The 24,009-nt window shown below is 38.4% G+C and overlaps 1 protein-coding gene across 2 annotated transcripts in view; it reads right to left on the bottom strand.

Moving 5' to 3' along the window:
• SKOR2 (SKI family transcriptional corepressor 2) overlaps positions 1 to 24,009 on the bottom strand; it is a 52,380-nt gene that overhangs the window by 25,510 nt on the left and 2,861 nt on the right. For both annotated transcript variants that reach the window (XM_072828473.1, XM_072828472.1), the window contains exons 2-6: positions 23,132 to 23,195; positions 22,636 to 22,710; positions 10,934 to 10,999; positions 10,455 to 10,553; positions 1,987 to 2,054 (exon numbers count right to left, since the gene is read on the bottom strand). In XM_072828473.1, coding sequence (XP_072684574.1) covers positions 1,987 to 2,054; positions 10,455 to 10,553; positions 10,934 to 10,999; positions 22,636 to 22,710; positions 23,132 to 23,195 — 372 coding nt within the window. The remainder of the gene's footprint in view (positions 1 to 1,986; positions 2,055 to 10,454; positions 10,554 to 10,933; positions 11,000 to 22,635; positions 22,711 to 23,131; positions 23,196 to 24,009) is intronic.

The following is a 24,009-nucleotide window of genomic DNA, read 5'->3' on the forward strand; positions in this document are numbered from 1 at the left end:
TGGCTTCTCCCAAAGAATTTAACTTGTGACCAGAAGTAATTTACTATTTAGAGAAATCTGAATGAATAATGCTTGCCTAGGTAAATGAATATATGATGATGAAGTATTTAGCAATACAGTATAATAAAAATGTTTAGTAATATCAGTTTCTATCTTCCAGGTACCAAATATCTCAGAAGACACTTTTTCTTCCATCAATACTGCCTGCCTAACACATGGATGCAGTATCATTTCTTCTTTTACTAAAGAAACCGAATGTCAAAGATAATGAAGACATTAAAGCTACATAACTGACTTTAAACAGTAGCACTAAAATAAATACTTAGTCTCCTTTCCTAAAGCCCATGGTGCTATACTTGACAACTCCCTCCCCGCAAATCACAAATTTTTCGTTGCATGTGTGGCAATTTTTGTTTTAAGAGTCTGAAAGTGAAATCAGTAACATCTTAAAATTTTCATCCCTCTATCTCTAAATCTATATTTAAATTCTTCCTTTGGATGGGGGTGCCTGGCTGGCTCAGTCAGTCAACATGTGATTCTTGATCTCTGGATAGGGAGCTCGAGCTCATGTTGGGTGTAGAAATCACTTAAACATAACATCTTTAAACAAAAATAAATTCTTCCTTCGGACAACGAAAACAATAAACATATGAAGAGCAAGTAATTAATAGCTCTTATTACCTAGGTATCAAAAGCTAAGAGCAGTACATACATTTTTTTAAACCTCTTTGGGGGCTTAGTTGTAAATCAATTAAGAAAAGTCCTTCTACACCCCATCCCTTCCCGTGATTTTAGCTGCAAACAAAACGAACACAAACAAAGCCAAAACAAGAAGAAAGGTCCTGTTTAAGAGGCATCTTATGTTGAGGTGGCTTTCAGAACAGAGAATGTTAACCAGTACTTGAGGCCAATAAAACCAGTGGGAATGTTAAGAGTGTAAGTAGCACTTTTAATGGAGCCCCCACAATAGCGAGAAACCTCGTGAGCTACAAGGTTGTTTTAAAAATCTCCATTAACACATGCATGATTTCTCCGATGCAGAAAGAAAACATTAATACCTATCTTCCTTGAGTTATTCTGATAGAGAGCTAGATATCTGGCTCTCTGGACATGACAGGCAGGTATGCATAGGTCCATGCTTAATAAGATAAAGGTAACGTGGACCAGCTCAGAAATGTCAAGCAACCCAAATTATAATAATCATGCTGGGAATATCACTAAGGATCAGTGTATGTCTTTATCCAGGTGATTAAAAATATCTTACAAAATGGAACAGAAATTGTTTTCCCCATTGTACTCATGTAAATGAAGACTATGGGAGACTGTTTCAAAAGCACTAATGATTAATACCAGATATATCTGCAAGGGGATGAAGGGTAGTGAATTCAATAAAAAAATCAAAAAGGCAACCAAAGCCCCCACTACATTTATTTACCAGGCACCTTCCTGCTTCCCTGGTCCCACATAAATACCTCTTAGTGTCCACTTTTCAATATGATTAGGAATAACACACTTCATTTGGAAAGAATCATTTCTTTTCATCACCTTTCAAGCGAATTTAATTGATTAAGTGTATTTATACTAAGTTTATTGGCAGCGGAGGGACTGGCTCAGGTCTGGGTAACAAAAGGAGAGACAGAAAGAAGACAATTGCCCTTCACTGAGCCTCTAGTGTATCCTAGCACCGCGTTCACACGTTTGCACAGTGGGAGATGACGCAGGTACCTCTGGTTCACCCACAGAGACAATTTACACATCTGTCTATTAACACATGGTAGGTAGTTACATTTCGAGGAAACGTACTGACACATCTGTTTATCCTGTATCTAAGTAAATCTTTGGTAATTAGCATCTAAACCAGCTGAGAGGTAAGTGGTAGGTGGACCAAAGGGTTTCACGGCAAAAATGTGAATGGTTTCATACAATTGAGTGGTTTGAAAACAAACTCATCAAGTTGCATAGATTTTTAAGTAGAAATCATCTTACAATTTGTAACTGTTGCACCATTTCTTCTCGGTAGGCTAGTTCCCTCTTCATCTGATCCTGAAAATTATCTGGTAGGAGAGAGAGAAAGAGAGAAAGACATCAATTAAAGTTGCAATATCTTCTCTTAGTATTTTTAGTAAAAATATTACTGATGGTCCCAGAGAGGCCCATCTCCCTTTTTTGGTATTTTTAGAAAGGATTATGGTATTTTTTAAAGTAAATAATATGGCCGTTGGAAGGGATGTTGTAAAGGCTCTACAGTCAGAAGAGACAGCAAATTTTGAGAGAGTAAGGTCTGTATCTCATAGTTCACAGCATTCCATAGCCCATCTAGATAGATGATCCCTCGCTTACGATAACTAGTCAGGAATGTCTGGTGCAGTCATGTTCTCTACCTTTGCCTTCCTGAGCAGGTCACAGGTATTGAGAGCTTCCACTGTCTGTAGAAGTCTAGTGTGAGTGGGTGAGGGGGTGAACCTTAGATACTTCTATGTTGATCATAAGAAATGTGGACCTTTGTGCATACCATGCCTCCCGACTGATAAGACAAAGGTCCGTTAGCCTTGCTGCACTCACAAGAGAGTGATAAACATCCTCTGACTCTCCCAACCTGCAAACTCTCTTACTCCCCGTCAGCCTTATTTTGTAGTCCTTGTCTGCATCTGAGAACAGAGTGGGGGGAGCTTGAGGAGATATTGTTAAGCAAACTATCTTTGCCATTCTACATAGTGATAATTTTCATTGGGAAATGACTTTCTAAGGTGTGTTGTGTCATTGCAGCCTCTCCATGTGGTCTTTTTAAAAGTGTGGACCTTAAAAAAAAAAAAAAAAAAAAAGGCATGGACCTGGCTAACTTTGGCATTTTCTGCCTTAAATGAGAACCTTGCACTATTTCCTATTGCATCTGTGGTGGATAGTCAAGGCAGTAGTTGGGAAAAACCAGAACTTTGTCACATCTTTCCCTCTGCTCTTCCTTTCACCTCTACAGTCTCTGGTGTGTGAATCCTTCCCAGTCTGCCTCCATACTCCGCTCCCTTTGCCACTGTTGCTTCCCCAACACAGACACCTCTTCCCTAACTAGCTTCCCAACTCACCACCTGGCTTCTGGTTCCTCCCTCTGCAAATCTCTTTCCTTCTTCTGCTGAAAAATCTATGATGGCTTCCTATCTCTTTCAAGATAATAAATCCTTTACCATTCAACCATTCATGAGATCATGGGTATTTGGAAATTAAAAACATTGTCCTTTTTATATTTTTTGACTTCTACCTTTCTATACTATTTGAAATCCCTTCCTACCCTCAAGCATGTTTTTTAAATTAGTTAATATATATATATATATATATATATATATATATATATATATATTTTTTTTTTTTTTTTTTTTTTAGGTTCACAACAAAATTAAAGGGTAGGTACAGAGATTTCCCATATACCCCCTGCCCACACCCCTGCATATCCTTCCTCATTATCAACACCCCCACCAGAGTGGGACATTGATTACAATGGATGAACCTATAGTGACACATCATAATCATCAGAAGTCCATAGTTTATCTTAGGGTCCACTCTTGGTATTGCACATTCTATGGATTTGGACAAATATACAATGACATATATTCACCATTATAATATAAGAATATCCACCAGTATGATAATAGAGAAAATATAGAGTATTTTTACTGCCCTAAAAACCTCTGTGCTCTGGCTATTCATCCCTCTCCTTCATCCACCCCTGGCAACCATTGATCATTTATTGTTTCCACAGTTTTGCCTTTTATATGCATTTAAAAGACCCATTCCCTACTCTCACCTCTGAATTTGATGTGAAGGGTATTGTGATAAGGGTAAGTAAATGGCATAATGCAAAGGTTATCCTTATACTCTTGGGGAGTTAGGGAGCAAGCAATGCTTGAGCAGATATATGTAGAGAACATTATTTTATACAAAGATATGGGAAGAGGCACTGGAAAGAGCAAGTGGCTCAGTTGGTTGCAGCAAAGGGGGTAGAAGAAACCCCTGTACCCCATTATCCACCAATACTGACTGTAACACCTTCTTTGGGATTCCAGAAGATGCTAAAAACAATTCAGAGTGGAATGGTGGTACTTAAGCCTTACTTAATTCATGCTCATTCGTCTATGATGGTACATTTAATATAATTCTTTAAGTCAAAATGAAAAAAAAATAAAGCCATTAAAGTGTTAGAAAAAATGGTGAATATTTTTATAAAATTTGGGTAGGGAAGAGTATCAAAGATAGAAGAACCAAAAAAGGAAAAAAAGGATAGATTTGATAAAAAATTTAAAACTTTGGTATGAGAATAAACTACAAACAAATTGAGCCCTCAATACACAAAAGGTCATGGTCAACATCTAAAGGTAACTGATACAAACAAAAGAATATTTGTGATGTGATGAAAAATTAATATATTAGCATTCAAAGAATTCTTAGAAATAAATATGAAGAATATATTAAAAGAAATACTAGAAGAGAATATAATGGGCATTCACAAAACCTACAGATGGAAAGTAGACATGAAAAGTGCTCACCATCCCTAGCATTGAAAGGAAATGATATGAGCTACCATTTTTTAAATTAGCAGAGATTAAAAGAAAAGGCAGGATGTGGTGTTCCAAGAATGGGAGTATAAATTAGTACAAATTTTCTGGAAAGCAACTAGAAATGATATATCAAGAACTGTAAGAAATTCCTAGTCTTTAACACGGCAATCCTTTCAGGGGTTTATAGTAGGGGAATCATCATAGATATGTGCAAGGATTTAGTTTCAGTGATGTCCATTATCTAAAACTTTGATAACTTTAATGTCTAACATAAGAGTACATTTATAAACTCAAAATGAATTAAATACCTAAATGTGAGACCTGAAACCACAAAGAGAACACAGGCAGTAATTTCTCTGACATCAGCCATAGCAACAGTTTTCTGGGTATGTCCCCTCAGGCAAGGGAAACAAAAGCAAAAATAAAGAATTAGGACTACATCAAAATAAAAAGCTTTTGCACAGTGAGGGAAGCCATACACAAAACAAAAAGTCAATGTACTGAATGGGAGAAAATATTTGTAAGCGATATATTTAATGAGGGGTTAATGTCCAAAATGTGTAAGGAAATTTTATAGCTCAATACCAAAAAAAAGACCAATCTGATGAAAAAATGGGCAGAGAACCTAAATAGACATTTTCCCAAAGAAGATAGCCAGATGGACAAGAGACACATGAAAAGATGCTAAGTATCACTCATCAGCAAGGAAATGCAAATAAAAAACACGATGAGATGTGGTTACACCTTACCCCAGTCAGGACAGGTAAAACCAAAAGCAGAAGAAACAACTAATGTTGGTGAGGACATGAAGAAAAAGGAACCCTTGTGCATCATTCATGGAAATTTACACTTGTGCAGCCACTGTGGAAAACAGTATGAAGGCCCCTCAAAAAATTAAAAATAGAAATACCATCTGATCAAAAAATTCCACTACTGAGTATTTACCCAAAGAAAACAAAAACACTAATTCGAAAAGATATATGTACCTCTATGTTTATTACAGCATTATTTACAATAACCAATATATGAAAGCAACCTAAGATGAATAAAGAATATGCGATATAGATACATACAATGGAATACCGCACAGCCATAAAAAAGGATGAGGGTTTTTTTCTCCCCATTTGGGACAACATGGATGGACCTAGAAGGTATTATTTTTTAAGTGAAGTAAGTAAGACTGAGAAAGACAGGGAATGAATAAGGTATGGGAACTTAAGGCCCAGCATAGGGAATAGTCAATGGTACTATAAATAGTATTTTATGGTGACAGATGGTAGCCATTTCTGTGGTGAGTATAGCATAGCACACAGAGAAGTTGAATCACTACACTGTACACCTAATGCTAATGTAACATTGTGTGTCCATCACACTCAAATAAAAATGTTTTAAAAAGAAAGGACGTTTGTGACAGCTGTGTAGTAATGGAAAGAGGCTCATGTTAAGAGAAAAATAAGAGAGCAAAAAATGGGGTGTATACTATTTCATTTTGTTAAAAAAAAAATAGGACTCACTATGCATTGAGAAAGCTGAAACTCCAAAATGTTAACATTGGTTATCTCCAGATGACAATATTATGGGTGATTTTTTTCTTCCCTTTTCTTTGTATTTCTGTGTTTATGGTTTCCTACAACAAGCATGGGTATAACTTTTGAGATATAAAAATTGTTAATTGGCAAATGGAAAAAAAACACTTAAATTTCTGCTATGTTCTAAAGGTTGACGAAGGCACAATTTAAGTGGAGATAAAAAAATCATTAAGCCAATTTCTCTAATGAGAATCACTTAAAATCCAACTATTTCTGGAAAACAATAGAATAAAAGGAGGTACAGAGGAAAGCACTGATGTGCAGTGTGCCAGCCAACATAGTGGCTGCTCTGCAGACACGGATAGTTTGAAAGCCCGGTGTTTCACAAACAGCAAAAAAGTATATAGGCTATGTTCCCAAGACCAGAAAAAAGAAAACTCATATGGTACATCTGGTCCACCCAGTAGATCCTACTCATCAAGGAGTAAGCTTTGGGGTTTACTTTGTTTACATCTTTTTCATTTTGTTATCCCTACTTTTAACAACTGCAGGACCTTTTCATCTGTACCGTGATTTAGAATTCCCTCATCACTCCCTCTCTGGAGGATGACACGAAAGGAGAGAGAAAACCACTCAACACAGAATGATTGCAGTACCAGCTAGAGGTGAAAGAAAGATGGGATAACCATATTCAAGTGGATGAAATGTAGTTTGTTTTTTAATAAAAGTAAAATAAAACCTTAACAGTATCATGGAAGAGTAGCTTTTATAAGAATCTAAAATGTCGACACAGTCAAAATCTACTCCTGAAATATTTCTCGAAGCCCCTAGTCGAGGAAGCCCCTAGGGCCTTCCCTCTTGTAACTGACTGGACTTTCCTTTAATTCTCTCAAGTGTCATGAATTTGTCACATGCAAATTCCAAGGACTCCACCTATGAGCCCTCACTAATCTCCTACAAACCAGTTTTCAGTTTCCCAATCTCATCCCTCATTGTCGGTTTTAATCTCTTTGAATGTAAAACCAGAATGTGTATCAGTCATTTACTGAGAGGATGTCCTGTGCCCATAAGGAATGCCTACTGTAAGAGTAGGAAGGCTTCCTGTAGGTGGTGGCTCAAACTGTGTCCCAAACGATTAGGAATGCTTTGATGAGGGGAGGCATTCCAGACTAGAGAAACATAATCCAAGAAGGTGGAAAGCAAGGGGAGAGAAGTGATCTGTAGGGTAACTGGAGCTCAGCAAGGAAGGAAGTGGAAATAAGAGCAGAGAGGTTAATTATTGGCCAATTACAGAGGGTTTTGAAAGCCAGTCAGGGGTTAGATACAACACGATCAACAAGAGGCATCACTATGCTTTCTTGGGTGGAAGATCTGAAGCCAAAGGTAGAGCTTTGTAAGACTGGGCTCATGGCAATGGGCAGAAAGAGCTGGAGTGGAGAAGGGAGGAGAGGGCCCAGGGCACCCCACTGTAGTGACAGGGGAGGGAGGTAGCGGCCTTCTCCGCTGGTTGCCTCATCCCAGCAACTCTTTGGTAGGTCTCCAGTTCAGGGCCAAGTTGGTACCCGTGGCTAGTGGAAAGAGAGTAAAATGAATGAAAAAAGACCTCCAAGGACGGATGCCATAACAACGGAAGGTATAGGATGCTGGCGGAGAAGGGAGCATGGAGTGGGGGGAAGGGGACGCAATGATTTTGGTGGCAACAATGACTTCCAGACTGACAGCAAGTAGAGATCCTTGCTTATTCTTCCTCCACCAAACATCTGCCCCCCAAGGATGGAGACTTGCTTTCTCCTCCCCCTCCTTCTGATCTTTACCTTATCCTCTCCGTGCCCAGATTTCACTCCTGCGGTCCTTATTAGCCTTCAGAACCACAGCAAGAAGGCTACAGGAACTCTGAAATCCGGAGCTAGTTTAGAAACGCTTTTCTGGAGCTCAGTGCTAAGAACCTCCTCCTCCTCCTCCTCCTCCTACCTCCTCCCCACCACCAGCCTCACAGCTGACAGTATTGAGCCCTTCACGCCCTTCCTCTCATTTACTCCTCACATCCTCCCACGAGATAGGAATTATCTGGCCCACTTGACGGTTTCCAAAGTCCCACGGCCAGGAAGTGGCGGAGGCCCAGAGCGAACCCAGGTCTGGGTTCCTAATTCTCACACACGATAGCTGGGCTGAGGTCCAGGGTCTTCTAAGTCCACCGCAAGGGTCATGACTCAGTGTCCCCTTCCTAGTAAAAGGATCTTTGAAACTCTGGCCGGGATCCCTCTACGCTTTCTTCTGATGTGGCTTCACCAAGTTCCGTGCCTCCCGCTCCATCTGAGTGAATCTAGATCCGCCTGCCAGCCTCATGGCCTCTCACATTTAGTTAACAAGCACGTAATGCACATTTGCTATTTCCATCGGTGTGAAATTAACTGCCTCTTTGTGGTGTGTCTAAACCACGCATTATTCAAACTTGGGCACACACATGCCACTTCCTTGGTCAGCGGAGGACGTTGCAGATAAAAAACAGGAACATTTTTGTTGTTGTTTAATTGAAGTGTTTCATGTATGTGGCAATCATAGGGGATTAGTTTTAATTCAAAAGGGTGAATGAATGATAGGTCTGAATCAAAATGGGCCAGTCGTACTATAACATTCGAACATCTTTTTAACAGAAACGTGTATATATAGGATGGCAGAGCAATTAAGAAGGAGAAGTGCCAATCATTATAAATTACTTAATTCCTTAAAATGATTAATTGACTTTTATTAAGGGGATAAATTATGGATACACTGACTTTATGGGGAGCTAGGTGGGTACTTGAGCAGTTCAGTGGAACTTTGACCCTCTCTGCTGGATCTAAAAGCTAGGATTTACAAACTTAACAATGAGATAAATATCAGCTTGTAGGGGAAACAAATAATTCAATATCTCCTCATTGCTGCAAAGAACTGGGTATTAAAATATTGTTTTAGAAATGAGAGAGGATCGTGGATCCTTTAGAAGCACTTGGCTTTTCCGATGTCAGAGATATTTTTTAAATGTTTCTTTCTCTTTTTCTCAAAGCTACAATGTCACGATGATCCTAACACACTATCTAGAGCTATAGGCCATTCTCCACCCTTCCATCTTACCCCGGGCCTCAGCAGGCAGTCTCGAGATTCAAAACACCGAAGCACTGCAAATTCCGAGCCTCCCCTGTGGCTACTGAGAGATCACAAACTTGGCAGACCCTATTGCTCCTTGTGGTCAGAGCTCTCTCTTCCATCGTGCATCCTCCTTGTTTTCTACCCCTGCTAAGTGTTCGGTGACCTCAGTTTGAGATGTGCCAGGAACCCAGTCCTCTTCAAAGAGGCTACCTGAGAAAGCATGTCTTTTAGCTGTGCTGACAATCTCATTTGAGAAGCCCTGGTGAACGCTGGCCTTCATGCTCATATTATTAAAATTGTCACAAGTACTGAAAAATCTTCTCCCAGATGCTGGTCTGTGGCCCTAGCACAGGAATTGCCAATGTGAGTTTTGTGATTCTTGGATTAATAAAGGAGGGGCATGCTGACATTTTAAAAAAGAGACCCAGAAAAAACTAGTATTAAATTTACAGAATTCAAAACATACATTTATATACTATTTTCTTTCCCGCTTTCCTTTCTCTGGAACAAGGAATATGACTAAAGGAAACTCCAAAAAGTTTGAAAAAGCACCACTGTGACATATTTGTCCAAATGTGATCCAGCCCAAGGCTGGTGAATTTTAGAAATTTGGACACCTAGCATTAAATTCTAGGACTCTGGGAATAGAACTGACACATTTTATGCTACAGTATCTGCCACCAAATTTGGAATGGAATTTTAACATTAAATATGAATGGAGAATCTCAAATTGCTAAATTATACTAATCTCAGTCAATAAAATAAATATATGTACATTGAATCGTTAAATTATAAATCTTCATATTTATATACATTTCAAGCACCAGGAAGCTCTCCAGCTATAGCCAAGAATAAAAAATAATTGTTCTTTTGTTTTTCCTACCTTGGAGAATAAAAAACCCTGAGTAATTATTTTGTTTTAAAATATACAATCTAAAAATAGAGTATTTAAATAGTCTACATATTTAATGATATATTCGCATGCATATTTTAAATATACATAGTACATACACACAGATACACATATATCGATACAATAAACACCAAAAGGTTTTCAGAAGAAATTTTATCTGTGAGCTGATTCAAAGCAAAAGTAACAGGCTAAAATTTCCAAACATGTAGACGGAGGCCACGGGAAGACCCTATGGCACTTTACACAAGCACTTCATACTCAGAAGCCTATTTTTAAGCCTAATAATAGAAATGTCATCACATATCATAATGCAGTAAAATAAAAGTGATCTCTTACTGAATACTGGGAAAGACGTATTTCCTTTTAACACTTGGAATTCTTGTTCTAGTCGTCTCCGTAAATCTATTTGTTCAAATAAAACCTTCTGAAGTTCTTCTAATAAAGAAAAACAGAAGAGTCATTTTACTAATCTTTACAAATAACTCTCCAGAGGACTGTTATATATGGCAATTTATTATTATAAGACAAAATATTTTACCAGTTTAAAAAGTGTTGCATAGACATAGGATAGATTTTGTGCAGAAATCCATGAATATAAATCAATGTAATATATTATTTTAAAGTATTATATTACAGTGTCATGTATTGATTGATATGTATGCATTAATCTCAATTATATCCACCCAATGGTCCATATATTATTCATATGTTGCTTGTCAAGCTTAAAATATGGTGTAGAACAAAAATATCCTCCTATTATCTCCATGGTCTTTTGAAGCTACGAGAAGTTCTACAGAATTAAAACTTTTCTTTACCTTTCCCCATATTTTCAACATCCTTTTTGAGTGAATGAGGTGAATTTGTCTCTTGCGTGTGTTCACCTTTAAAAAAAAAGGAGAAAAAAATATTGGTTCTGTGTAGTCTGTTTTCTGAAAGATTTTCTTTTTTAAAAAAAATTTGTATTTATTTATTTGAGAGAGAGGGAGAGGAAGAGAGAACTCAAGCAGACTCAGCACGGAGCACCGGCCCAACACGGGGCTGGTTCTCACAACCCTGAGATCATGACCTGAGCTGAAACCAAGAGTCAGATGCTCAACTGACTGAGCCACTCAGGTGCCCCTCTTTTCATTTTCTTTTACTATCTGCAAAGGAGCTTGGTTAATAATGACTTGAAAGTGGAAGTTCTCAGAACCAAATGTTGTCCTCACTTTCTCATGTGGAAATCCCCTGACGCAGTGCGGGAGCTACAAGAGGATGCCGTCCACCTAACCTGAAGGGGCAGCCCCCTCCCAGCCCCACCGCTACCCACCCTCTCCAAGGCAGGTACTTGCTAGCTGGGCACAGAAGGAGGTTGAATTGTTAACACATCTGGAAGAATTCCGATCAGAGTTCCTCTCTTCCAGAAGCAAAGGAGCCTAGTGGCAAGTGGAAGACTCTCAAGGTTGTGGAAGCAGAAACCACCTGCCTTCTTGGGTCATCACAATTTGGGGCAGTTAGAAAGAAACAGGAGGCAGCTTTTGTCGTCCTCGGGAGAGAACGCGTAAGCCTGGAACGATTTCCTAATAATTGATAGTTGGTTGTTTTTTTTAATCAACCTAAAACAGAGGCGTGACATAAGTCATGTTACTTTGTAGTATCTCATGCTTGCTGATTGTTTTGGAACTACTCAGTCTTCAACCAATAAAGACTAGATTGTGGGTAAAGGTCAGATATTGTTCTTACCTATTTTGTTTATGTGCTAACTAGAATGATGGCAAGCTAAGAAAATGTATTTATGGACAGTCATAAATTGAGGCTACATAATCTGGAAGACATAAATAAACCAAAGGAATCCAAGCATTTAGCTAGCCAGAATTTGTTTTTCTAATTTCAACCTGCTATCTGCAAACATCCACACAAGGATATAATTAAGCTTTCCATTTTCATGTACAATAGTCCAGACAAAGGTGCCTTCAGGTTTCACGATTCCCTCTTCGTTGACCCCCTGGAGTAGCTCCTTCCTCTGTTTCCATGGTCTTATCTGCTTACTCACGTTCCACATCCCCCAGTCTTTGTGCTACTTGAAGGCAGGGGTTCTGTGTTTCCTTCACGGCCAGTGCCTAGCAAAATACCAGACACTGAATAGGTATTCAAGAAAGTGTTTTCAGTTGTTACTGAAAGGAACCCCAGGAGGTCATAAGTTCTACACTATGGCGGGCCAGAATGCATCATTTCAATTTTCTCCTCACTGTTCACGCATTGCCCTTCCTCAGCAAGAAACAGAATGTAATGGCCCCAGGCACTTGTAGGAATACTGGGCGATTTCGCCATCAAGGTAAACATTCCTGCAAAAAGGGAAACAGAATTTCTTCATGAAGCAGTGGCCTATGGTGTTAAGGACAGACAGGAATATTTTTAACATGATATTATAAATGGTGATTCTGCATTCTACCCAATGACCGTGGGGAGTGAGTATTCGCAGGAATGAGTGGATGCATATACGTCTATAGGTAGATACATGTATGTGAATTTACATATATGCAAATATTCCTGCACACGTGCATAGTGATGAAAAGGTGCTCCCTCTTCCCGTCATCAGGACAATCCTATCTTAGGCATCCCCGAGTTCCTTAACGACAGGCATTTTCTCTACTACCTAGATCATAAATGTATGACCTCATTCTCACTTTGGTCTTGGACATGACCTCTATCGGCTTTGAGCATTAAAACCTTGGCTTTCTTCTTCATATAGAATAATGAAAATATCTGTGAAGCATTTTATATATACACTTCAATCTAATTCCTATAAAATTCTACCATCTAAAAGAATAGTAACATGAAGGTTGATAATAAAGTATAAATATATAAACCAAGAATAATGGTATTTTGAAATGAAAATAAATGCATATTATGTGCAGTTTTATCTCTGTTTACTCCAGTCTCAGTCAACCACTTAAATGCATAGCTGTTTCATACTCACATACAATACTGAGTCTGAACAAGAGAAGAAACAAGCATGCGTGTACCTCTGCATCCACCTACAGGGCAGAGTGAGACTTCACCATCCCAGCCACTTGAAACACGATTTAAATGAGATTGTTTGTTTCTGAATAGGCAACTCTGGAAGCTGTGTCCTTATCACATTACAGACCTTTTGATTCATGAGTGTATTTTATAGGCTGTTTATCTTACATTTTAGTTGGATAATTAAATTTAAAAATTGAAATATGATATGTAAACATGCATTTCTTTTCTACTTCACGGTTAGGAGGTTCACATAGGTGTGAAACCATTAAACAAATAGCTAGTGATGGAAACTACATTAACCACACACAAATCTACCGATGATATTAATAAGTTTTTCTCTTCTTCGGCTTCGTGGAGCTTTTATTAATATTTTACAACAATGTCTCTCTCAAATAGATATGCTGGCAATCTCCTGGTAAAACCTGCCAATGTGGAGCTTGGAAGATTTCAAAGATCTCACTTATAAAGGTTTTTTTTTTTTTTTTTTTTTAATGGTTTAAATGTTAGGTAAATAAAGAGCACAGACACTTCAGTTGCCTTTTGTATATCTTTTACTGGACTGTTGCCTTTCGTATATTACTAATCTGTGAAACCAGATTGTTAATGGTGGTTAAAAATGACCTCTGGGAGCCTGGATATGTTTGTTCACTATTACTGCTAATGTTTTCCATCTGGTTAAAAAAAAAAAAAAAAAAGCAGTCTAATACTAGATTAAATAAATGAGATTTAGTTGACAATGAGCTTCCAATTTTTATAAATATTCCATTAGGCTAAATGCATTTTACTTTTCCAAAATTAATGAATGGGTTTGGAGACATCCAAAAATTACAACCTTCTCACTCTATTTCCCCTTAAAAAAAAAAAAAGTAACAAAAAAGCGGGAGGAGATCTTCATTGTGTAGAGTGATAGGGGGAAAATTATAATATGGAAGGATTATTTTTCTTAGAGGCCAGTCCTAAAATATATCATTAATTCAGACTGTAAAAGATAATAGTTGGGTGGCCTAGAGTTAGGGAGTAATGGATAATAAGGGCATAAAATGCATCCGGTGTACTGATGTGATCAGAAGCTGCCACTCCGGGACATGCCTGCAGCAGGACTCTACAAGTGCATGTTCATGGAGCCAGTTTGCTGTGACTCGCACCGCTGCCCATGAATCCAGGTGCTCAGGGCAGCATGGTGCCACATCTGGGAAACTACACCCCTGCAGCACAAGCCGGAGAGCCTGGGGTCACATGCTTCCTGCTCCCAAGGTCTCTCCAGGATCCCCAGGCACCAGTGGTCCCACATTCCAGGTGAAAGTTCCACCCCACACTTGGTTCTGCCCTCATAGAGCCAGCAGAAACTGGAAGGGCAGGAGGGCTGGGCAGGAGAATATGCCACAGTAAAGCAGGCACGAGCAGTAAAAAGCAAATGAGGGGGAAAGGGGAATATCCAGTGGAAAACAAAACCAAACCAAACAAATCCAAACAAGCAACCGATTCATTAGCACCACCTTTCAAGGTACAAGGGTAATTACTTTCTCTTAAGTATCATGACACACCTCTGCTTAAGAAACTCGCAGTGGCTTCCCATGGTCTACACTGCATAATTCACTCTATATTCCCCTGTGCCAATGCCTCTAGGTTCTCCTGTAACCTTGTTCCATTCAGCTACACCCAGCTGCCTTTCTCTATCAGCAAGCACAAACCCTTTCCTCTGCTTGGGTCTTTAGTCTTCATATCAGCTGGCTTGGCCTTCTGTCTTAACCCTTCCCAAGGTCCCCCCCGCCGCCACCCCAGCCCTGCCTGTCCACCCAAGGCCCCTACTCTTCCATCAAGTCTTTCTCAACATCAGCAAATGCTGCTGAGCCATTCCTTCCTGGGCTCAAGTTCCAAGTGTTTATTGTCTTTACTCTATCGCCTGACATTGCAAGGTTTCAGCTCTGTAAGTCCAGTTTCCCCCAGCTAGATAATTTGCTTTTGGAGGGCAGAGAGACCTTACCCAGCAGGTCACCCCATCATCTCTACCTCAGGGAGGGGCACAAACACTGTTTGCTCTTAACTTAATTCAATCTGGTTTGCAAAAGAAATACCAAGCAATGCTGCTTTGAATCCTCCATTGTCACAAGGCTGTTTAAGCACTAACTCATTCCTACAAATGAAAAAAGCACATTTTGATCCATTCAGATAGTTGAAGACGTACTCTGTATTTTTGGTTTACTGGGAAAGTTTGTGATGTTTCAATTTTTGTTTCTGTCTGACATTTTGAAATTTGCTTTCAGAGTAAAATCATAGCACTGACTTTTAACCAAGACACGAAAATATTAATGTATTAATGTATATGTCTGCTGTGGCCTCCAAGAGTAAAAATACCTTACATTTTCAGAGCTTATTTAGTTTTAAGAGCCAAATGAAGGTCAGATGACCTGTTAAGTTGGTGGTCATGGGACAGGACAAAAAGCTGATTAAATAGATAATTACTCTTCTCAGGCTAAAACTTGAATTTAAGAAACAAGAGCATTTCGATATTGCACCCGGCATGCATATGGGGTTTGCGAAGTATGAAGGGTACGATATGAAATGTACTCATTTGGATGAAGAGTTAAAGTGTTGACATTCACCCATCCCTTCTATGGAAATATCCTCTGTCTCACTTCCTCCTCAGGTCTCTACTCCCTGGAGCCTAGAACCAGCATTCAGAGGCACTGCCCCACGCAACAGCCCCAGGGCCTGAGCTGCTTATCACTATAAGGGCTTCTATGTTCCTTTGGGACCATTGTTGACAACACCTGATGACAAACATTTGGAGAAAATGTTCCCATTGTGCAAAGAAAGGGTTTCATTTAATTGTACACTGAAGGATAAATTTAGTCAATGAAACTATTTTGGTTTGGGGTTGTACCTCTACGTAAGGCACGTTTGCCCTCTAACATTTAGATGAGCAGTGAAGATTTCAGTCAAACATCCAGATGTTTCCAGAGTTGGTGGGTGGGCTCTCCAGTGCTACCCTATTTGCTCCAGGGCCAGGGAGCAGATCCTGGAAGAGCAGTTGTGATTGTGGAGATTGTGGTTGTTCCTGAATGATGGTGCCGTTAGGGCTGGACTGAGGTTCTCAGCCTCCTAACTCTCTTCCTCTGCCTCCTAACAGCATCTGCCCAGGACCTGGCCTTCTGTGGAACAGACTCCACTTATACATGTTTAACTCCCAAATAAACGCTGAATTCTAATAATTAACCTTAGTTTTATATTCTGGTTTTAATGTCAATTTCCAGGAATTTTTACTTTCTCTTTTCTTACAACCAATCTTAGAGATACAATGGGGATGGGGTCAAAGTTCATCTGCAGTAAGCATAACTAGTACATTTAACAATTACCAGAATGTAGCACAACATATGGTTTAGAGAAGTTTTTAAGAACACTTTGCATTAGGGCATTAAAAAATCAATGACACAGAAAGCAAGGTTAAATAGTTTTCTCCTCTATCAGTAGGACACAGACTTCTGCCAATTTCTTGGTGTTAAATTCTACATTAAATTCTTCCCCTGTGACATTTGGCACTTCAGTGAGGTCACAGAACAGAACAGAAAAGGAAATCAATACCCCTGGAGAGGTTATGCTACCGAATGAACTAACTAAATATTAACTCCATTAGCGGGGGAAAAAAAGGAGTAAGAACAAAATTAATACTAGGGAAATTATAGCAAACTGAGAGTTACAGCAAACTTTATATTTCACGATCAAAATTTGTTGCAAGTTTGTATATACATTGCTTCTTGAATTAGTATATCTTGAGTTCATTTAAAATTCTCTGGAGTTTCAGAACTTGTGCTTTCAATAAATGCTATTTTTTTTCTGGAGAATTCTTTACTGTCTTTCTCTATCTCCTTAAATTTCATATACATTAAAAAAAACCATTAGTAAGGGGGGGGGATTTTTTTTAATAAATAAAAAGAGACTGATATCTGAAATATGGAGATAATTTCATTTTGAATACATATATTGAAAAACCTCAAAATTCATTGTTCACAAAAATGTCTCCATTAATTCAGAGGTGGAAGATTTTATCAAATTTTACAGGGCACAAAGCAATTAAGGTATTTATCCAAAGTGACCTAGTGAGAGAATTAAAACTCAGATCTACCAGTTGTACTTCCTAGAATTTTTCTTCTTCTTTTCCTTTTTAAAAAAAAATCGTAAGCATGTTCTAAGATTGAATGGAATAATAAATCAGAGTGCCTCATTCGCTATATATTCATGAGAAGTGTAACTGCTTCTTACTATTCTCAGAAATCCGTCCATAGCATATTAAGTACACTAGAGAATCATACCAGTGAAATCAAATTGATTTTAAAACTTCTATACATATAACAAGATGCAGCCACGCTCAGAGTCCAATGGTGCCAGCGTTTCTACAATGAAATGTATTGAAATCGGGGATGACTCCACTTCCGTGATTTCCTTGACCTGCCATAGCTTTGAGCTGTCTCACCAGCTTACCTCACTGCATTCAATTTCAAATCACTTAACTTCACTAAAGTTATTCAAAATGGATATGCAAAACCTTCCTCTGGGATTGCAAGCAAAATGCTGTCATTTATATTTTTCAGTAGGTAATATTTTGACCAAACTACCAACCCCCCTAAACTATATTACTTGGCTTTAAGCCATGGGTCTAAACCTATGGATAGAAGTTCTACAGGCTTCTGAGGAATTTTGGCTGCTTAAAAACTTCATATTTCGGCCTTCTATTTATATAGAAATACACTACCTGCTGTGTGTAAGGCTAGTGATTATTAGCAAGGAAGTTCTTAAAAATTCATTTGAAGATATTATCCTTTAGATTCCTGAAAAGTAATAGTTACTAATAAGGCTGAAAGGTTGAAGGGAGGGCAGCCCAGGTGGCTCAGTGGTTTAGCGCTGCCTTTGGCCCAGGGCATCATCCTGGAGACCTGGGATGGAGTCCCACGTTGGCCTCCCTGCATGGAGTCTGCTTCTCCCTCTACCTGTGTCTCCGCCTCTCTCTCTCTGTGTCTCTCATGAATAAATAAATAAAATCTTAAAAAAAAAAAAAAAAGGTTGAAGGGAGACTAAATTTAATTAAAGTGAGGAACTAAAAAAAAACAAAAAACAAAAACCCAACACAAAACTGGACTTAAGTATTGTTGCTAAACTGAACTTATACTGGGAAACAATTGAAGCTAGAATCCATATTTTAAAGATATATCTATACCTTTACTTGTTTTGAGAAAGGACATAGAAATTCCTTGATAATGGCCACTGGAGTGAAAAATTTAAATCAAAATAAAAAATTGCACCCTTAGATAATTTGAAAAGACATTTCATTTTTCTATGTTATACTGAATATGTGCTGACATAAAATCCTGGTATTTTCCAATAATAATGTTGAATTAAACACTGGCTAAAGGAATACACAGTTCCATAAACCTTATCTGACCAATATTATAGGATTCATTTGGCATTACAGGTTATTTGGAATTCCCTTCTTTTAATTGGAAGCAACCAGAGGACATAGATGGATGGGTATGGATTCTATCTCTGAATTCCCAGTGCCTAGCAAAGCATCTAGCACAGGATAGGCATTTGGAAGTACTTGCGGAGTAATTGAGTAGATTAATAAATTAATGTGATCATTTAGAGTGGAAGTTAACAGTTGTTGCATGGGAAGAAATATTGCCATTCATGAACAGAGTGTTCTGGATAAAACATTCTACTGCTACCACTTCAAAGCAGCTAATCACAGGTCTTCATAATTTTATTGGGTCTTCTGGATTTTTGACGCTTTGCTAAATGAATAAATTCTTGGAGTCTGATCACAAGTAAATACATTTAATACTAAAACACTGGCTAAGTAGGTGCTCACTCTGGGATTTTCTCAAAAAGGCATTTCAATACAAAGACCATGAGCTAATCTTCCCTGCAAAACAGGACAGCTGAAGGTACACCAAGGTTAGTCTCACAACAATCCAAACCCCTTAACATTTTTTGGGCTTAAGACATCATCTCCACATGCTCAGCAAAAGAACCAAAAGGATGAAATTCTTCTGACCCAAGATTCCAAGATAAATTTAACAAAATGAGCATTCGTTCATTTCAGTAATATTTGTCATCTCTTCCATGTCCCACCTGTCTCCCATTCAATATAGTATAATATAATAAAACCTACTACCTACACACATTTCTGAATAATGTGAGAATAAAATTGTAATATGGAAAATCAATGTGGAGCAAGTTTCTCTGGGAATCTGTATCAAATTAATTATTGTGAGGAAGGGACTAGTAATATATCAATAGTATGACTTGGTATTATTACCAACATAACTATTGACTGTACTACCCTGAGCTCCAGGCACTGTGGAATTTTTATGTATACACTGATCCTGACTATACTTTTCCTTAGTTCCTTTTGGCATTTGTATTTCTGTATGAATATCAAACAACAGTGGATTCCGTGGTTTCTATCCATTCTGGAGTTCTGATGGCTTTTCAGGGTTTACTGAACTTACTAAGCATGGGGGAACCAAACCACTTCCAAGGACAAGAGGAACATGTTCTCAAATGGAACCAGCCTACCCGTCCAAATTGGAGGAAGATGGGATCCCTGGGTGGCGCAGCGGTTTGGCGCCTGCCGTTGGCCCAGGGCGCGATCCTGGAGACCCGGGATCGAATCCCACGTCAGGCTCCCGGTGCATGGAGCCTGCTTCTCCCTCTGCCTGTGTCTCTGCCTCTCTCTCTCTCTCTCTCTCTCTGTGACTATCATAAATAAAATTAAAAAAAAAAAAATTCAAATTGGAGGAAGATGGAGAAATTCAGTTTTTAACAGATCTACAGGGACTATTAATATACATGAAGAGAACATAACTCTGTGAAGGAATCAGTATGTTTCAAAACTTTAGATTTCTGATGGGTATGCACATTTGTTAAAATGTTAACTTGAAAATTTTATTAAAAATATGAATACTAGCTATTAAGTGTCATGTAGGAATTAAAATTCCTAAGAAGAAACTATTTCAGTTTGTGGAATTTGGATTTTCTCATTAAATCTATGGAAATTCCTTTAAATTGTAACAATTTAAGTGTCAAACTATCTCATACTTTTGTTCAAATCATTGCTACCTCTTGAAAAGCTATACGTATTTTACATCTTTTATAGAATATTCACAAATTTTTACTTCCTTCAAAATTTGCACCCGAATAGAGTAACAGCTTAGCACAAGCAGACTTACGATGATTTATGATTTAGCTAAATGAAGTGTAAGGTCTGGTGTGAATTATTCTCTAAATGTGTTATTTTATATTAAATGCATGTACACTACAATTTGAGCTTTAATATCACCAACAGCCGACTCCGAAATAAAAACTTCTGAATCCAACCTTAAAATTAATGCAAGCAAATTACAGTGTACTAATTTTAACAAGCACCACTACATTAAAACCTGTCTTAAGATTAGTAAATCAAAAGTGGAGTCCATGTCCTGCCTCTGAATGGATTACATTACTAAAAAATACACAGTTGCGGCTATATGAAAGTTTTCTTATTTTATGGGACTTCGAGCTTCGTGGGGCCTCCTCACAAAACGAGGTCATACATAAAATAAAACAAAACCAAATAAAATCTCCCCCTCGCAGAGGAAGTGATTGATGGTGCCACCAGGATGTGACACAGCTTTTAAATTCTCTGAGCTTGGTGCATTTTGGTAGAGGGGTATGAGAATTACCTAAGCGCTCACTGCTTGTACAGCACAGACCCAACACAGGCCTCCCTCCACTTCAGCTGTTGAAACAGCCCGAGTTAATTTGCATTCACCAGAGTACATAGAGACTCCCATCTGCGGTTTCCAGGCATGGGAGAAATTGGGCTACTTTTAAATCTATTTTTAGCTATATAGAGCCGCTAAATAGCATTTGATCTGGGGCTGAGGAATGTTGCTAAAATTGTTTTTTCATATTCATGAATGTGTTGTTTCCAGTGGCTATTAATTTCTACACATATCAAACAAACAAAAGCAATTGACTATCCAGAAATGTCTGGGAAATGGCTAGATATTACAGAATCAATCGAATAGAATTAGGAACCTTTTCTTGTGTGTATGTGCTAACCCATTAGAAATTCCTTGGTAGCAATCTTTTTCATTTCAGGCCTCAATTTTGTGAAATATCACACTAGGAAGGGAGTAGTTTCTGGCCAAATATCATTGCCTTTGTGACCCTACAGTGTACACTTCAGCTTGTCACAGAAAAGAAGCCACATTTAACAACAGTGTCATATTAGACACTTAAGAGTAAATTTGTGAAAGGTAATTTTATGAAATTTCAAAGAGTGCAAGGCTTTAGTGTACTAAAATGATAATAATAAAAAACACTGAAAGCGTGCTAACAAACAGGTAAAGCCAGCATGTACAAAAAAGCAACGCTGTGTATTTCACGTGGATTTGATGTGGCCGCTAACCAAGGATACATGACAAAATGATTCTTACTAACTCCTTAGCACTGTCAACCAAACTGGGATGTTGATCAATATTTATAGAATATATTCACGAAATAATTTGGAAATATCCGATGATCTAGAAAGCTCTCTTTCCACGATATAGAAAGCTAGGTTTTTCATGAAAATAGGTATTTGCCTTTTGCCATTTAAAATATTGAGGAGTTACTTTACGAGAAAATAAAAACAAAGGTTTGGAGACCTTTTTCATTGGACTTTGCTGTTATATAAGATTCCTTTAAGATCCCATTTTCTTTATTTCTGCGCCCCAAACCACTCTTTTCTCCCTCTCCCTCACTTCCTAGCTGGCTCTCTCTGTCTCATTTGACAGGCAAATTTGCAGACATTGCCGCAGGATAACAACCTCGTTTGACAGTCAATTAACCGTGAATACTCAAAGCCAAGGCAGTTTGCATTACATAAATGGAAAATTAGATTCCTTTTTCCCAAGAAACAAAACCCTCTCCTTAAGACACTGCAATAGACAACTTAGTATCAAAACTTCTAATCACGTCTTCCCCAAACCCCTTGGAGACATTTAGCAATCAGTAAAAGGTGGTTTCATTTAATTTGTATAATGTAATTTTTGTAAATGTATTATACATTTTGTGTAGAGATCATTATCATGGAGATAATATAAATGTTGGCATAGATGTCATAAAACACCTTTAATGTCTTTCTGACAGATATTAAAAGCAATAAGCTGTGATCCTTTTTAATGGAAGGTTTCTAAGAGAACATTTCAATTATTGTCATTTTATGCTTTTCCAGCCTGTTTCATTGTGTAACCTGATATATTTCTGAATTTTCTTCTGAAATATGCCCAGCAATTAATAATCTTATTGCTATTAATGTCACTGCTTTCCCATTTGTGTTTTTCTTAGTTATATCTACTAGGAATTGTTCTTCTTCTTCTTTTTTTTTTAATCTTTACCCTTGTACTAAATATTCAGTCTTTTGATTATGAATTTCAGCCCCTCTCTCTGACATCTGACTATTCATTCCTCCTATTTGTCCCCAGCATACCTGATCTTTCTCTCCAAAAATCTCCTCCAGAAGCATCAGAGTCTGTGATGAAAAAGCTATGCTCCTTGTTCTTGTCTAGAATCAAACAAAACACAAAATCTACAAGTGATCACACTGACAATTGGCAAACAAAGACATCCAAGAATTTTAACCTGTATTTATGTATCTGTGAATGTTTCCAGTGTTGATGGTAAAGACTTAGGTTGAGAAGGGGGGCAACAGCACTGTTATTTGGAAAATCGCCATTGCTTGGCAACTAAGAAAAAAACTAAGTGTTGCCCTTTAAAATACACTACACACACACACACACACACACACACACACACACACACGAAAGGGCATGAAAATCCAATAGATGAAAATCCATGGAAAGGAGGCATGAAATCCAATAGATGAAAATCCATGGAAGGGAGGTGGGGGTGTGAGATGCTCCATGTAAGTGTCACACAAATGGTGAAATGCAGGAAAGAAAACTCGTGGCTTATTTTTCTTTTACCTGAAAAGTTGCTGTCTTCCTTTGTAGGTAAAATAACTTGGTTATTTTCCTTAGCTTTCTGATTCTGTGAGGAGAAGAATTAGATACACAAATCAATGCCTGGATCAAACCATATGCTAATGTCAACAGTCAGCAGGAAGAAGCATCAATAAAAGTGACTCCATGGAGCCTCAGGAGACATCATTTTTTGATGATTATCTTCTTTGAAGAGTCGTGGTACCTGAACACATGCGTACAACTACATGTACCTGCACTGTCCTCTAAGAAGTAATATGTTAATTAAATACACACCTATGGTGGGCTCTGTAAATAAACGTGGCCCCTGATTTGTCAAATCTCCGTGACATTAGGACAGATTCACTTTACTCAGAAGCCCTTGACTGTGTCCCTGTGCACACTCGAGTGAACACTGAATGCTGAGCCACTTAAACGTAACTGTGGTTTTTTTTGGGGGGTCCCAGTAGCACTTGCGTGTCTGTGGAGATTGGTTTGGGAGAAGCTGGTCCTGCTGGAGAGTCTATCTTTTGTTTTACTGGACACAGTATTTTACAGAGGTGTCCATTCTGGCTGGAGAGCTCTGGATTTCAAACCTCGATTAAAGCAGTTCAAAGGAAACTGAATTTAACTTTTGAAGTCAATGTATTTTCAATCTTTTTTGGGTCACGGTGGGGGGAGGTGCTTAACTATTGAGAAGAAAGGGAACAGGACTCTTCAGGCTGCTCCAGTTTTGTGGTCTCACTGCTTTGGGGGGAACAATTCTGCTCAGCTGGGGCGGTGGGTGGGGAACAGAGGGGGTTGGTGGATCAGAGGAAGAACTCGGTCAATTAAGGAGTCTTCCAACTTGTCTAAGCAGCCAACTTAAACGTAGGAGGGAATAG

Source organism: Canis lupus, chromosome 6 (assembly GCF_048164855.1).
Source record: "Canis lupus baileyi chromosome 6, mCanLup2.hap1, whole genome shotgun sequence".
NCBI lineage: Eukaryota > Metazoa > Chordata > Mammalia > Carnivora > Canidae > Canis > Canis lupus.